Source organism: Tachyglossus aculeatus, chromosome X1 (genome assembly GCF_015852505.1).
Source record: "Tachyglossus aculeatus isolate mTacAcu1 chromosome X1, mTacAcu1.pri, whole genome shotgun sequence".
NCBI classification, from domain to species: domain Eukaryota; kingdom Metazoa; phylum Chordata; class Mammalia; order Monotremata; family Tachyglossidae; genus Tachyglossus; species Tachyglossus aculeatus.
The window spans coordinates 18,542,221-18,560,000 of NC_052101.1; the positions used below are offsets into that span (position 1 = coordinate 18,542,221).

A 17,780-nucleotide genomic window follows, 5' to 3' on the forward strand; every position below is an offset into this window, starting at 1 on the left:
AGTACAAATTGGCAACATATAGAGACAGTCCCTACCCAACAGTGGGCTCACAGTCTAAAAGTCTGTGACTTTAGACACAGTCACTTACAGTCACTTACAGTCACAGTCACTTACTATGTGCCAAGCCCCGTTCTATGCACTTAAGTAGACAGAAATTGATCAGTTTGGACATAGGCCCTGTCTCCCACGGGGCTCACAGTCTCAATCCCCATTTTACAGATGAGGTAACTGAGGCCCAGAGGAGCAAAGTGACTTACACAGGGCCCCACGGCAGACACGTGGCGGAGCCGGGATTAGAACCCAGGTCCTTCTGACTCCCGGGCCTGGGCTCTATCAACTAAGCCACACTGCTTCTACTGAATCAATCAATCAAGCGTATTTATTGAGCGCTTACTGTGTGCAGAGCACTGTACTAAGCGCTTAGGAAGTACAAGTTGGCAACACATAGAGACGGTCCCTACCCAACAGTGGGCTCACAGTCTAGAAGCGTCTCTAACCTTCCAGCCTTTCGATCAATCAATCAATCGTATTTATTGAGCGCTTACTGTGTGCAGAGCACTGTACTAAGCGCTTTGGAAGTAAAAATCGGCAACATATAGAGACGGTCCCTACCCAACAGTGGGCTCACAGTCTAAAAGGGGGAGACAGAGAACAAAACCAAACGTACTAACAAAATAAAATAGAATAGATATGTACAACTAAAATAGAGTAATAAATAATAATAATAATAATGGCATTTATTAAGCGCTTACTATGTGCAAAGCACTGTTCTAAGCGCTGGGGAGGTTACAATGTGATCAGGTTGTCCCACAGGGGGCTCACATATATGTACATATATACATATATGTACATACATACATATATGTACGTATATACATATATACATATAAATACAAATATGTACATATATACATATATACAGGTATATATTGATGGCATTTATTAGGTGCTTACTATGTGCAAAGCACTGTTCTAAGCGCTGAATAATAATGATGGCATTTGTTCAGTGCTTACTATGTGCAAAGCACTATTCTAAGTGCTGGGGGGATACAAGGTGATCAGGTTGTCCCACGTGGGGCTCACAGTCTTCATCCCCGTATTACAGATGAGGTAACTGAGGCCCGGAGAAGTTAAGTGACTTGCCCAAAGTCACACAGCTGACAATTGGCAGGGCCGGGATTTGAACCCACGACCTCTGACTCCAAAGCCCGGGCTCGGCTTTCCGGCGGCCGGCCGCGCTTGGATTGGATGACGGGGCCGGATGGCCACGGTCACGCTGGATCCTCGCGGTCTTAATCCCCATTTTACAGATGAGGTAGGAGAGGTTTCGTGACTCGCCCATGGTCATACAACAGATAGAGAAGCCGCGTGGCTCGGGGCAAGAGCCCGGGCTTTGGAGTCGGAGGTCATGGGTTCAAATCCCGGCTCTGCCACTTGTCATCTGGGTGACTTTGGGGAAGTCACTTCACTTCTCTGGGCCTCGGTGGCCTCATCTGTCAAATGGGGATGAAGACTGTGAGCCCCCCGGGGGACAACCTCATCACCTTGTAACCTCCCCAGCGCTTAGAACAGTGCTTTGCACATAGTAAGCGCTTAATAAATGCCATTATTATTATTATTATTATTACTATTATCCTGCTCGGTACGGGCTGAATTTGGGGCCCACAGCATTCTGGCTCCAGAGGATTATTTTCCAAAAAACATCGTTCTTGCACAGTGCTCTGCACATAGTAAGCGCTCAATAAATACGACCGATGATGATCTCCCCTGGCCTCCAAAACCTCCATGGTTAAGCGTTCTACATTCCCAAGCGCTTAGTACAGTGCTCTGCGCATAGTAAGCGCTCAATAAATACGATTGATTGATTGATTGATTGATTGCATCCAGCAGAACCTCCCGTCCGTTGGTTCATCAGCTCTCTCCTTCCCACTTCACTCCAGCTCGCACTCTTGGCTCCTCTCAAACTCACCTACTCACCGTGCCTCAGTTTCCCTCATTAACCCTGGTGATATTCATCCCAGCCTCACGACACTTATGCACATGATCTTATACTCCACTCCAGTCGGGAGGAGCAGCGTGGCTCCGTGGAAAGAGCCCGGGCTTTGGGAGTCAGAGGTCATGGGTTCTAATCCCGGCTCCGACACGTCTGTTGCGTGACCCTGGGCTTCACTTCACTTCTCTGAGCCTCAGTTACCTCATCTGCAAAATGGGGATTGACTGTGAGCCCCACATGGGACAACCTGATCACCTTGTAACCTCTGCAACGCTTAGAACAGTGCTTTGCACATAGTAAGCACTTAAAATGCCATTATTATTATTATCTCCCCATCCCTAATCTATTTTAACATCTGTCCCTACATGTTGCCGACTTGTACTTCCCAAGCGCTCAGTACAGTGCTCTGCACACAGTCAGCGCTCAATAAACACAATTGAATGAATGAATGAATGTGCCTCTCTCTGTACACCATAAGCTCCTTGAGGGTAGGGATCGCGTCTACCGACTCTGTTGTACTTTTCCAACGGCTTTACACGGTTTTCCGTATAGCGTAAGCACCCAATAAATACCACTGACAGGCGCCTCTCAAGCGCTCAGAACAGTCCCGGCTCCGCCACTTCATCATCATCATCATCAATCGTATTTATTGAGCGCTTACTATGTGCAGAGCACTGTACTAAGCGCTTGGGAAGGACAAATTGGCAACATATAGAGACAGTCCCTACCCAACAGTGGGCTCCAGTCGGGAGAAGCAGCGTGGCTCCGTGGAAAGAGCCCGGGCTTGGGAGTCAGAGGTCATGGGTTCTAATCCCGGCTCCGACACGTCTGCTGTGTGACCCTGGGCAAGTCACTTCTCTTCTCTGAGCCTCAGTTCCCTCATCTGCAAAATGGGGATGAAGACCGTGAGCCCCACGTGGGACAACGTGATCACCTTGTATTCCCCAGCGCTTAGAACAGTGCTTTGCACATAGTAAGCACTTAACAAAATGCCATTATTATTATTCTCTCCACATCCCTAATCTATTTTAACATCTGTCCCTGTATGTTGCCAACTTGTACTTCCCAAGCGCTTAGTACAGTGCTCTGCATACAGTCAGCGCTCAATAAATACAATTGAATGAATGAATGAATGAGTGAATGTGTCTCTCTCTGTACACCATAAGCTCCTTGAGGGTAGGGATCACGTCTACCGACTCTGTTGTACTTTTCCAACTGCTTTACACGGTTTTCCGTATAGCGTAAGCACCCAATAAACACCACTGACAGGCGCCTCTCAAGCGCTCAGAACAGTCCCGGCTCCGCCACTCGTCAGCTGTGTGACTTTGGGCAAGTCACTTCACTTCTCTGTGCGGAGAAGCAGCGTGGTTCAGTGGAAAGAGCCCGGGCTTTGGAGTCAGAGGTCATGGGTTCAAATCCCGGCTCCGCCACCTGTCAGCTGTGTGACTTTGGGCAAGTCACTTCACTTCTCTGAACCTCAGCTACCTCATCTGTAAAATGGGAATTAAGACTGTGAGCCCCCCGAGGGACAACCTGATCCCTTTGTAACCTCCCCAGTGCTTAGAACAGTGCTTTGCACATAGTAAGTGCTTAATAAATGCTATCATTATTATTATACTTCTTCTCTGGGCCTCAGTGACCTCATCTGTAAAATGGGGATTAAGACTGTGAGCCCCCCGTGGGACAACCTGATCACCTTGTAATAACAATAATGGCATTTATTAAGCGCTTACTATGTGCAAAGCACTGTTCTAAGCGCTGAACAGTCCTTGTAGCCTCCCCAGCGCTTAGAACAGTGCTTTGCACATAGTAAGCGCTTAATAAATGCCATCATTATTATTCATTCATTCAATCGTATTATTCATTCAATCGTAATAATAATATTATTATTGTAGCCTCCCCAGCGCTTAGAACAGTGCTTTGCACATAGTAAGCGCTTAATAAATGCCATCATTATTATTCATTCATTCAATCATATTATTCATTCAATCGTAATAATAATAAAATTATTATTGTAGCCTCCCCAGCGCTTAGAACAGTGCTTTGCACATAGTAAGCGCTTAATAAATGCCATCATTATTATTCATTCATTCAATCGTATTATTCATTCAATCGTAATATTATTGTAGCCTCCCCAGCGCTTAGAACAGTGCTTTGCACATAGTAAGCACTTAATAAATGCCATCATTATTATTCATTCATTCAATCACATTATTCATTCAATCGTAATAATAATATTATTATTGTAGCCTCCCCAGCGCTTAGAACAGTGCTTTGCACATAGTAAGCGCTTAATAAATGCCATCATTATTATTCATTCATTCAATCGTATTATTCATTCAATCGTAATAATAATAATATTATCATTGTAGCCCCCCCAGCGCTTAGAACAGTGCTTTGCACGTAGTAAGTGCTTAACAAATGCCATCATTACTCTGCATGGAGTAGCAGCGTGGTCTGGTGGATAGAACCCAGGCCCGGGAGTCAAAAGGACCTGGGTTCTAATCCCGCCTCTGCTGTGTGGCCTCGGGCAAGTCACTTCGCTTCTCCGGGCCTCGGTCCCCTCGTCTGTAAAGTGTGAGCTCCACGTGGGACGGGGTCTGTGTCCAATTAGAGCAGTGCCTGGAGCGTAGTAGGCGCCTAAAAATTCCCACTACCGTGTGTCCACTCCCGTCCGCTTGTATCCGCCCCAGTGCTTAGAGCAGTGCCCGGACCACGGAAGCAGCGTGGCTCAGTGGAAAAGAGCCCCGGGCTTTGGAGTCGGAGGTCATGGGTTCAAATCCCGGCTCCACCCACCGTCAGCTGGGTGACTTTGGGCAAGTCACTTCATCATCAATCGTACTTATCGAGCGCTTACTGTGTGCAGAGCACTGTACTAAGCACTCCACTTCTCTGGGCCTCAGTTCCCTCATCTGGAAAATGGGGATGAAGACTGGGAGCCCCCCGTGGGACAACCTGATCACCTTGTATCCTCCCCAGTGCTTAGCACACAGTAAGCACTTCACAAATACCAAAATTAAATTAATATAAGGAGCGCTGAACAAATACCTAAGTTAACATAGTAAGCGCTTAACAAATCCCACTACCATTTATTATGACTATTATCAACCAATACGACTAAATGATTGACCACTATCATTAACTAATACGACTAAATGATTGACTGAGAGATCTTTTAGCCAACTTGTCCTTCCCAAGCGCTTGGTCCAGCGCTCTGCACGCAGTAAGCGCTCAATAAATACGATTGATTGATCGATTGATCCCGGAAACCCCTCTCCTCTTGCCGGCCGTCGGCTCGGGGTCCGATTCCGGCGGAATCCCCGCGGTTTCCCGTCCTCTCCCCCCGCCGGACAACCTGATCACCTTGTATCCTCCCCAGTGCTTAGCACACAGTAAGCACTTCACAAATACCAAAATTAAATTAATATAAGGAGCGCTGAACAAATACCTAAGTTAACATAGTAAGCGCTTAACAAATCCCACTACCATTTATTATGACTATTATCAACCAATACGACTAAATGATTGACCACTATCATTAACCAATACGACTAAATGATTGACTGAGAGATCTTTTAGCCAACTTGTCCTTCCCAAGCGCTTGGTCCAGCGCTCTGCACGCAGTAAGCGCTCAATAAATACGATTGATTGATCGATTGATCCCGGAAACCCCTCTCCTCTTGCCGGCCGTCGGCTCGGGGTCCGATTCCGGCGGAATCCCCGCGGTTTCCCGTCCTCTCCCCCCGCAGGACAACCTGATCACCTTGTATCCTCCCCAGTGCTTAGCACACAGTAAGCACTTCACAAATACCAAAATTAAATTAATATAAGGAGCGCTGAACAAATACCTAAGTTAACATAGTAAGCGCTTAACAAATCCCACTACCATTTATTATGACTATTATCAACCAATACGACTAAATGATTGACCACTATCATTAACCAATACGACTAAATGATTGACTGAGACATCTTTTAGCCAACTTGTCCTTCCCAAGCGCTTGGTCCAGCGCTCTGCACGCAGTAAGCGCTCAATAAATACGATTGATTGATCGATTGATCCCGGAAACCCCTCTCCTCTTGCCGGCCGTCGGCTCGGGGTCCGATTCCGGCGGAATCCCCGCGGTTTCCCGTCCTCTCCCCCCGCCGGACAACCTGATCACCTTGTATCCTCCCCAGTGCTTAGCACACAGTAAGCACTTCACAAATACCAAAATTAAATTAATATAAGGAGCGCTGAACAAATACCTAAGTTAACATAGTAAGCACTTAACAAATCCCAGTATCATTTATTATGACTATTATTAACCAAGACGACTAAATGATTGACCACTATCATTAACCAATACGACTAAATGATTGACTGAGAGATCTTTTAGCCAACTTGTCCTTCCCACGCGCTTGGTCCAGCGCTCTGCACGCAGTAAGCGCTCAATAAATACGATTGATTGATCGATTGATCCCGGAAACCCCTCTCCTCTTGCCGGCCGTCGGCTCGGGGTCCGATTCCGGCGGAATCCCCGCGGTTTCCCGTCCTCTCCCCCCGCCCGCCGGCCCCCCTCACCGGTCTCCTGGTCGGTGGTGACGGCGGCGGTGAGGCCCACGCCGGAGGAGCCGCGGCCCGTGGTGGGGATGGCCCGGGGCGCCGAGCACAGCACGTAACGCAGGAGCTGAGATTTGGCCACCGACGGGTCTCCTGGAAGCAAATTGGGGGAGCCCAGGGGGTGACCACAGCCCCCATCGCCATGGCAACGGAGACCCCCACCCTGCGTGCTGGGGCTAGCAACGCTCCCGTCCCCCTCTCCATCCCCCCATCTTACCTCCTTCCCTTCCCCACAGCACCTGTATATATGTTTGTACATATCTTTTTACTCTATTTTATTTGTACGTATCTATTCTATTTATTTTGTTAGTATGTTTGGCTTTGTTCTCTGTCTCCCCCTTTTAGACTGTGAGCCCACTGTTGGGTCGGGACCGTCTCTATATGTTGCCAATTTGTACTTCCCAAGCGCTTGGTCCAGTGCTCTGCGCATAGTAAGCGCTCAATAAATACGATTGATGATGATGATGATAGTCCTCCTCCCCCATCTATACTCCTGGAGAAGCAGCGTGGCTCGGTGGAAATCAATCAGTCGTATTTATGGAGCGCTTACTGTGCGCGCAGCACTGTACGAAGCGCTTGGGAAGTCCAAGTCGGCGACATCTAGAGACGGTCCCTACCCAACAGTGGGCTCACAGTCTAAGAGACACAGGCTTTGGAGTCGGAGGTCACGGGTTCAAAGCCCAGCTCCGCCAACTGTCAGCGGGGTGACTTGGGGCAAGCCACTTCACTTCTCTGGGCCTCAGTTCCCTCATCTGGGAAATGGGGATGAAGACTGTGAGCCCCCCCGTGGGACAACCTGATCACCTTGTAACCTCCCCATCATCATCATCATCATCAATCGTATTTATTGAGCGCTTACTATGTGCAGAGCACTGTACTAAGCGCTTGGGAAGTACAAATTGGCAACATATAGTCCTAGTCCTCCTCCCCCAACTATACTCCCGGAGAAGCAGCGTGGCTCAGTGGAAATCAATCAATCAAATTTATTGAGCGCTTACTATGTGCAGAGCACTGTACTAAGCGCTTGGAAAGTCCAAGCTGGCAACATATAGAGACAGTCCCTACCCAACAGTGGGCTCACAGTCTAAAAGAACGGTGCTTCGCACATAGTAAGCGCTTAATAAATGCCATCATTATTATTATTAGCTCGCCAGAACCCAGACTGAGAGCCCCTCGTTGGGTAGGGATTGTCTCTATATGTTGCCAACTTGGACTTTCCAAGCGCTTAGTACAGTGCTCTGCACACAGTAAGCACTCAATAAATACGACTGAATGAATGAATGTGGTGGAGGTGGGATTAGAACCCAGGTCCTCCGATTCCCAGGCCTGTATTCCTTCCACTCGGCCACACTGCCTCTCATTTTTGATTAGTCTCACCTGATAATTAACAGGGCCCTCTGCTAGAACGAAGGAGACCGGGCCCGGGAACCTTAAGCGGGCTGATGCCCGAGGCTGGAGATTAAGCGCTTAGTCCAGTGCTCTGCACACAGTAAGCGCTCAATAAATACGATTGAATGAATCACCTAATGGACCTGATTTTGAGTTCATCATCATCATCAATCGTATTCATTGAGCGCTTACTATGTGCAGAGCACTGTACTAAGCGCTTGGGAAGTACAAATTGGCAACATACAGAGATAGTCCCTACCCAACAGTGGGCTCACAGTCTAGAAGGGGGAGACAGAGAACAAAACCAAAACATACTAACAAAATAAAATAAATAGAATAGATATGTACAAATAAAATAAATAAATAGAGTAAAAAATATGTACAAACATATATACGGTTCTGGCGATTCCCTTTCAGGCGGATGCTGCCCCTGGGCCCGGAGGCACACGGTCCCTACCCAAGAGGGGGCTCACAGTCTAGAAGGGGGAGACAGAGAACAAAACCAAACATATCAACAAAATAAAATAAATAGAAGAGATATGTAATAGATAATAAATGTAACAGATGATAACCTATTAATAATAATGATAAATGGCATTTATTAAGTGCTTACTACATGCCCAGCATGCATTCATTCATTCAATTGTATTTATTGAGCGCTTACTGTGTGCAGAGCACTGGACTAAGTGCTTGGATGCCCAGCATGCATTCATTCATTCAATTGTATTTATCGAGCGCTTACTGTGTGCAGAGCACTGTGCTAAGCGCTTGGGAAGTACAAGTTGGCAACATATAGAGACGGTCCCTACCCCGTTTTAAGCGCTGGGGTAGACACAAGGTTGTCCCACGGGGGGCTCACAGTCTTAACCCCCATTTTACAGATGAGGGAACTGAGGCTCGGAGAAGTGAAGTGACTCGCCGAAAGTCACCCAGCTGACAGGAGGCAGAGGCGGGATTCGAACCCACGACCTCTGACTCCCAAGCCCGGGCTCTTTCCGCCGAGCCCCGCTGCACTAGGCGACGCTGCTTCTCCCGTGGGCCGGCCCGGCGCCTACAGGGACAAGAAACCGTCGGCGGCTGTAGAGGCCCGCGGGGCCCGTACCTATGAGCAGGATGTTGATGTCGCCTCGAATCCGGCTCCCGTTGTCCAGGACCTTTTCCACTCCTCCCAACAGCATGCACAGGATGGCCTTCTTGATGTACTCGTGCCCGTGGATGCTGGGAGCCAGCGACTTGGCCAGCTGGTCAAAGATGTCCTGGGGAGGAGACAAGGGGAGAAGCAGCGTGGCTCAGTGGGAAAGAGCCCGGGCTTTGGAGTCAGAGGTCATGGGTTCAAATCCCGGCTCCGCCGCTTGTCGGCTGGGTGACTTTGGGCAAGTCACTTCACTTCTCTGGGCCTCAGTTCCCTCATCTGGAAAATGGGGATTAAGGCTGTGAGCCCCTGTGGGACAACCTGATCACCTTGTAACCTTCCCGATGCTTAGAACGGTGCTTTGAACATAGTAAGCGTTTAATCAATCAATCAATTTATTGAGCGCTTATTGTGTGCAGAGCACTGTACTAAGCGCTTGGGAAGTCCAAGTTGGCAACATATACAGACAGTCCCTACCCAACAGTGGGCTCACAGTCTGGAAGGAAAAAGTGATCAGGTTGTCCCACGTGGGGCTCACAGTCTTAACCCCCATTTTGCAGATGAGGGAACTGAGGCACAGAGAAGTAACTTGCCCAAAGTCCCCCAGCTGACAATTGGCGGAGCGGGGATATGAACCCATGACCTCCGACTCCAAAGCCCGAGCTCTTTCCGCTTAGCCACGCTGCTTCTCTGGTTTAACAAACGCCATTATTATTGAGAAGCAGCGTGGCTCAGTAGGAAAGAGCCCGGGCTTTGGAGTCGGAGGTCACGGGTTCAAATCCCGGCTCCACCAGTTGCCGGCTGTGTGACTTTGGGCACGTCACTTCACTTCTCCGGGCCTCAGCTCCCTCATCTGGAAAATGGGGATTAAATCTGTGAGCCCCACGGGGGGCAACCTGATCACCTTGTAACCTCCCCAGCGCTTAGAACAGTGCTTTGCACATAGTAAGCGCTTAATAAACGCCATCATTATTATTATTATTGTTATTATAAGTGTAATAAATGTCATTATAATTATTATTATGAGTGGCAGGGCCAGGATTAGAACCCACTTCAGTCCTACAGCACTTCTGTCCATCTGTATCCCTCACTTATTTTAACGCCCTTATCCCCCTCTAGACTGCGAGCGCCCGATGGGCAGGGAACGTGCCTGCTCACTTTGTTCCCAAGCGTACAGTGCTCTGCACAGAGTAAGTGCTCAATAAAGAGGACCGACTGATTGGGACAGAGCGCTTCAACAGGGAGGTGGCCACACAGCCCCCCTGCCTTCGTTGAGACCCTTCCCCTCCGTCCCCTGGCCGGCCAGCCAGCCGCCCTCGCACCTTGGAGTGGGTCTTGCTGAACTTCTTTATCTTGGCGACGTCGTCGGCGGAGAAGGACGGCTGAACATCCTTGGTCATCTGCTTCACGTTGCAGGCGATCAGGATGGTCCTGGGGAAAGGGAGGGCACGGTCAGCACTGGCACCCCCGTGGAAGAGACCCCCATGCGATGCTGGGGCTGGGTGAAGAATGCTCTGCTTCCTCCAGGAAGCCTTCTCAGAGTCCGAGAATCTGAGTGTTTTCTGTGCGCAGCGCGATATGGGAAAGTACAACAGAGTTGGAAGGCCCGCTCCCAAGGAGCTTACCAACTAGAGGGGCGGACTCACGTCAAATAAATTAGAGTTGGCTACGCGCTGTGCTCAAAGCGCTTAAGACGACACAAGGGCACAGGTGATGCAGAAGGGCAAAATGGGTCCGTGCCTCGCCATCAATCATCATCGATCGTATTTATTGAGCGCTTACTGCGTGCAGAGCACTGGACTAAGCGCTTGGGAAGTACAAATCGGCAACGTATAGAGACAGTCCCTACCCAACAGTGGGCTCAGAAGAGAGGACAATTAGGGGACGTGAGGCTTTAGTCGGCTGTTTGGAGGAGGAGTGATTTTACAGGGGCTTTGAAGGCGGGTAGGGCGGTGGGTTAATCGGAAATGAACAGGGACGGAGTTCCAGGCCGGAGAGGGGACGCGGGCAGGAGATCGGTGGCGCCGAAGACGAGATGGAGGGACGGTGAGTAGGACGGCGTCAGGGGAACAAGTTCGCGGGCTGGGTTGAAGTAAATCACTGAGGTGAGGTAGGAGCGGGCAAGCTGGTGGAGTTCCTTGAAGCCAAGGGTAAGGGGTTTCGGTTTCCCGCGGAGGTGGATGGATAACCACTGGAGGTTTTTGAGGCGAGGGGAGTTGGGGACTGAGCGGCTTTCTAGAAAAAATGATGGGGGCAGCCGATTTGCTTGTGGGTTTTGGCCCCCGTTATTTTGCGCGTCACTCCCCTCCTCAAAAATCTCCAGTGGCTGCCTGCCAGTCTTCAAATCAAGCAAAAACTCCTCACCCTGGGCTTCAAGGCTGTCCATCCATCCCCTCACCCCCTCCTACCTCACCTTCCTTCTGTCCTTGTCCAGCCCAGCCCGCACCCTCCGCTCCTCCGCCGCTAATCTCGTCACCGTACCTCGTTCTCGCCTGTCCCGCCGTCGACCCCCGGCCCACGTCATCCCCCGGGCCTGGAATGCCCTCCCTCTGCCCCTCCGCCAAGCTAGCTCTCTTCCTCCCTTCAAAGCCCTACTGAGGGCTCACCTCCTCCAGGAGGCCTTCCCACACTGAGCCCCCTCCTTCCTCTCCTCCTCCCCATCCCCCCCGCCCTACCTCCTTCCCCTCCCCACAGCACCTGTATATATGTCTGTACAGATTTATTACTCTATTTTACTTGTACATATTTACTATTCTATTGATTTTGTTAATGATGTGCACCTAGCTTTACTTCTACTTATTCTGATGACGACCCCTGTCCACATGTTTTGTTTTGTCGTCTGTCTCCCCCCTTCTAGACTGAGCCCGTTGTTGGGTAGGGACCGCCTCTATATGTCGCCAACTTGTACTTCCCAGGCGCTTAGTACAGTGCTCGGCACACATTAAGTGCTCAATAAATAAGATTGATTGCATGAACGAATGAGCAGCTTTCTAGAAAAATGATCGGGGCAGCCAATTCGCCCGTGGGTTTTGGCCTCCCTGTTAGTCTGCAAGAGCCCCGGGGGCAGTCACCTGTCTGCGTCAGGGAGCATCTCCCAACTGCGGGTTTTAGCTCTCTCCCCGCTACTTATCATCATCATCAATCGTATTTATTGAGCGCTTACTATGTGCAGAGCACTGTACTAAGCGCTTGGGAAGTACAAATTGGCAACATATAGAGACAGTCCCTACCCATCAGTGGGCTCACAGTCTAAAAGGGGGAGACAGAGAACAAAACCAAACATACTAACAAAATAAAATAGGATAGATATGTAGAAATAAATTAAATAAATAAATAAATAGAGTAAAAAAAATGTACAAACACATATACTTATTCTTGCTCCTCTCTACTTATTCTCGCTCCTCTCCCACTACACCCCAGTTTGCACCTCCCCAGGCCTCAATTTTACCTCTCCTGCCAATGGCCCCTTGCTCACATTCACCCCACACCCTCCCTTCCTCTTTACTTCCGGCAGATCGCTGCTCTCCCCGCCGTCTAAAATCTCCTCCGGGAGGCCTTCCCTGATTAATCCCGCTCATCTCCTCATCCTAAATGCCCCACCCCATACCCAGCTTCTACTTCAGCAACTCCATATAAATAAATGATGATGGCATTTGTTAAGCGCTTACTATGTACAAAGCACTGCTCTAAGCGCTGGGGGGGATATAAGGTGATCAGGTTGTCCCACGGGGGGCTCACAGTCTTAATCCTCTTTTTACAGAAGTGACTTGCTCAAGGTCACACAGCAGACATGTGGCAGGGTCGGAATTAGAACCCACAACCTCTGACTCCTAAATCCGGGCTCTTTCCACTGAGCCACACTGCTTCTCTTCCATATCACCCAAACCCTTGGTTCCCCAGACGCTCCCTCCTGCCCTGTGCCAGTCAATACCTCTATCACTCGATAGAGTGGCTCAGTGGAAAGAACCCAGGCTTTGGAGTCAGAGGTCATGGGTTCAAATCCCGGCTCTGCCAATTGTCAGCTGTGTGACTTAGGGCAAGTCACTTCACTTCTCTGGGCCTCAGTTCCCTCATCTGCAGAATGGGGATGAAGACTGTGAGCCCCACGTGGGACAACAGGTGGTGAAGGCAGAATTAGAACCCACAACCTCTAGACACCTGTCTACATGTTTTGTTTTGTTGCCTGTCTCCCCCTTCTAGACTGTGAGCCCGCTGTTGGGTAGGGACCGTCTCTATATGTTGCCGACTTGTACTTCCCAAGCGCTTAGTACAGTGCTCTGCACACAGTAACCGCTCAATAAATACAATTGAATGAATGAATGAATATATGTTGCCGACTTGTAATTCCCAGGCGCTTAGTACAGTGCTCTGCACACAGTAAGCGCTCAATAAATGTGATTGAATGAATGAATGAATATATGTTGCCGACTTGTAATTCCCAGGCGCTTAGTACAGTGCTCTATACACAGTAAGCACTCAATAAATACGATTGACTGAACGAATGAATGAATATATGTTGCTGACTTGTACTCCCCTGGCGCTTAGTACAGTGCTCTGCACACAGTAAGCACTCAATAAATACGACTGACTGAATGAATATATGTTGCCGACTTGTAATTCCCAGGCGCTTAGTACAGTGCTCTGCACACAGTAAGCACTCAATAAATACGACTGAATGAACGAACGAATGAATATATGTTGCTGACTTGTACTCCCCAGGCGCTTAGCACAGTGCTCTGCACACAGTAAGTGCTCAATAAATACGATTGAATGAATGAATGAGGATTAAGACTTTGAGCCCCCTGTGGGACAACCTGATGACCTTGTAGCCTCCCCAGTGCTTAGAACAGTGCTTTGCACATAGTAGGCGCTTAATGAATGCCATTATTATTATTAATTATACAATATAAAATCCCAAACGCTTAGCAGAGGGCTCTGCACAGAGTCGGGGCTCAATAAACTCCACTGACTGATGGAGAGGGAGGAACCGTCCCCATTTTAGAGGAAGAAAGGCCACCTCCCAGGCAGGGCCCCCATTATTATTATTAATTATACAATATAAAATCCCAAGTGCGTAGCAGAGGGCTCTGCACAGAGTCGGGGCTCAGTAAACTCCACCGGCCGACGGAGAGCGGGGAATCGCCCCCATTTCACGGAGGAAGAAAGGCCACCTCCCAGGTGGGGCCCCTACTCACCTGAAGGTCCCCGAGGTGTAGCCTCCTTTCTTGCCGGGGAGACAGCGGTACGTCCCCACCACCTGGACCCGGTCCCCCGGCTTCACCTTGTCCACCAGGTCGTCGTCCAGGATGACGTCCACGGAGCGGGGCAGCTGCCCGGCCGGGGCCTTCTCGGGCATCTCCTGGATGGTGACGGTCTGGTGGTCTCTGTAGACCGAGAGGCCGTACTCCGTCTCCAGGGGGTTATTTTCTTCGTCCTGGAAAGGGGGAAGAGGGGAAGGCGGAGAGAGATGCGACAGGGACGCTTAGCACAGAGTCACCTCTGCTGACGACTCACCAGGGCCGGGCCGGGCCAGGATTCCTAGCGGGCTGGTTTCGGAGTTTCAACTCCGCCCATCAGCCCGTCTTACCAGGTGAAGGATGCCCCCCGAGAAGGCCAGAGGCAACGGACGGATCATCAGTTTGCCCGGCCCGGCATCTATCCCCCTCGCCCCAGTGCCCTCCCTGCCCGCCGTGGTGGGATGAGAACGCCCTAGGCGTTGGCATTTACCCCCCTCCTCCCAGTGCCGGCGGCCCCCGGAGCAGCGCAGCCCCCCCACCCCGCCGCACCTTGGTGGGGTACACGGAGCTGGAAGGAAAAGCCACGAGGGTGGTGAGGTCGGTGTAGCGCCGCTCGATCGTCTTCTTGGTGGCCGGGCAGTAGTGGACGCTGCGGACGATCTTGGGGCGCACCAGGGAGCCTGGGAGGGACGGGGGAAGAGGGATTTTATTTATTTGTATCGACGTCTGTCTCCACCCCCCTGGACTGTGAGCTCGCTGTAGGATAGTCCGTTTACTGTTGTACTTTTCCAAGCGCTTGATACAGCGCTCTACACGCTGTAAGTGCTTAATAAATACGAACGAACAACCAAGAAAGGGCCTCGTTCTCGCCTGTCCCGCCGTCGACCCCCGGCCCACGTCCTTCCCCTGGCCTGGACTGTCCTCCCTCCACACATCTGCCAAGCTAACTCTCTTCCTCCCTTCAAAGCCCTCCTGAGAGCTCACCTCCTCCAGGAAGCCTTCCCACACTGAGCCCCCTTTTTCCTCTCCTCCTTCCCCTCCCCACAGCCCCCGTATACATGTTTGTACGGATTTATTACTCTATTTTACTTGTACATATTGACTATTCTATTGATTTTGCTAATGATGTGCATATAGCTGTGAGCTAGACTGTGAGCCCACTGTTGGGTAGGGACTGTCTCTATATGTTGCCAATTTGTACTTCCCAAGCGCTTAGTACGGTGCTCTGCACACAGTAAGCGCTCAATAAATACGATTGATGATGATATAGCTACAGTTCTATTTAATCTCTCCCCCTTTTAGACTGTGAGCCCACTGTTGGGTGGGGACTGTCTCTATATGTTGCCAATTTGTACTTCCCAAGCGCTTAGTACGGTGCTCTGCACACAGTAAGCGCTCAATAAATACGATTGATGATGATATAGCTACAATTCTATTTAATCTCTCCCCCTTTTAGACTGTGAGCCCACTGTTGGGTGGGGACTGTCTCTATATGTTGCCAGTTTGTACTTCCCAAGCGCTTAGTACGGTGCTCTGCACACAGTAAGCGCTCAATAAATACGATTGATGATGATATAGCTACAGTTCTATTTAATCTCTCCCCCTTTTAGACTGTGAGCCCACTGTTGGGTGGGGACTGTCTCTATATGTTGCCAGTTTGTACTTCCCAAGCGCTTAGTACGGTGCTCTGCACACAGTAAGCGCTCAATAAATACGATTGATGATGATATAGCTACAGTTCTATTTAATCTCTCCCCCTTTTAGACTGTGAGCCCACTGTTGGGTGGGGACTGTCTCTATATGTTGCCAATTTGTACTTCCCAAGCGCTTAGTACGGTGCTCTGCACATAGTAAGCGCTCAATAAATACGATTGATGATGATATAGCTACAGTTCTATTTAATCTCTCCCCCTTTTAGACTGTGAGCCCACTGTTGGGTGGGGACTGTCTCTATATGTTGCCAGTTTGTACTTCCCAAGCGCTTAGTACGGTGCTCTGCACACAGTAAGCGCTCAATAAATACGATTGATGATGATATAGCTACAGTTCTATTTAATCTCTCCCCCTTTTAGACTGTGAGCCCACTGTTGGGTGGGGACTGTCTCTATATGTTGCCAATTTGTACTTCCCAAGCGCTTAGTACGGTGCTCTGCACATAGTAAGCGCTCAATAAATACGATTGATGATGATATAGCTACAGTTCTATTTAATCTCTCCCCCTTTTAGACTGTGAGCCCACTGTTGGGTAGTGACTGTCTCTATATGTTGCCAGTTTGTACTTCCCAAGCGCTTAGTACAGTGCTCTGCACACAGTAAGCGCTCAATAAATACGATTGATGATGATATAGCTACAGTTCTATTTAATCTCTCCCCCTTTTAGACTGTGAGCCCACTGTTGGGTAGGGACTGTCTCTATATGTTGCCAATTTGTACTTCCCAAGCGCTTAGTACGGTGCTCTGCACATAGTAAGCGCTCAATAAATATGATTGATGATGATATAGCTACAGTTCTATTTAATCTCTCCCCCTTTTAGACTGTGAGCCCACTGTTGGGTGGGGACTGTCTCTATAGGTTGCCAGTTTGTACTTCCCAAGCGCTTAGTACGGTGCTCTGCACCTAGTAAGCGCTCAATAAATACGATTGATGACGATCTGACGCTTTTGACACCTGTCTGCACGTTTTGTTTTGTTGTCCGTCTCCCCCTTCTAGACTGGAAGCCCGTTGTCGGGGAGGGACCGTCTATGTTGCCAACTTGTACTTTCCAAGTGCTTAGTACAGTGTTCTGCACACGGTAAGTGCTCAATAAATACGATTGAATGAATGAAAGGAGGAAATGGAGGAGAGTTCCCCGACCCCATCTCTAGCGTTAACTGTCTGGTCTCCCCCAGACCACCTCACTAAAGGCCAAATGGGTGAGGGGGAGAGAAGGGGGTTCTCCAAGTTGCGGACCCCCGGGCCCAAGGGGCCACCAGAAGTCCAAGACAATCAGCCACACAACCGGCAAAACCGGCCCGACACGTCTGAAAGCCGATCAATCAATCAATCAATCAATCGTATTTATTGAGCGCTTACTATGTGCAGAGCACTGTACTAAGCGCTTGGGAAGTACAATCGGCTTTCGAAGGAGATGCATTTGACAACGAAAACGCCCGATAAATCGAGTACTTCCTGTGTGAACGGCACTATGCTAAAGCACTTGCGAGAGTAAGATACAGGAGTTGGCAATAATAATAATAATAATGATAGCATTTATTAAGCTCTTGCTGTGTGCAAAAAGCACTGTTCTAAGCGCTGGGGAGGTTACGAGGTGATCGGGTTGTCCCGTGGGGGGGCTCACAGTCTTAATCCCCATTTTACAGATGAGGGAACTGAGGCACAGGGAAGTCACACAGCTGATAACTGGCAGAGCAGGGACTTGAACCCAT

General features: G+C 49.5%; 1 protein-coding gene across 1 annotated transcript in view; it reads right to left on the minus strand.

Annotated features, from left to right (window-relative positions):
• MCM3 (minichromosome maintenance complex component 3) overlaps positions 1-17,780 on the minus strand; it is a 47,764-nt gene that overhangs the window by 15,674 nt on the left and 14,310 nt on the right. The window contains exons 4-8 of the mRNA XM_038772302.1: positions 14,904-15,034; positions 14,313-14,551; positions 10,440-10,548; positions 9,088-9,241; positions 6,558-6,689 (exon numbers count right to left, since the gene is read on the minus strand). Of these exons, the coding sequence (XP_038628230.1) occupies positions 6,558-6,689; positions 9,088-9,241; positions 10,440-10,548; positions 14,313-14,551; positions 14,904-15,034 (765 nt within the window). The remainder of the gene's footprint in view (positions 1-6,557; positions 6,690-9,087; positions 9,242-10,439; positions 10,549-14,312; positions 14,552-14,903; positions 15,035-17,780) is intronic.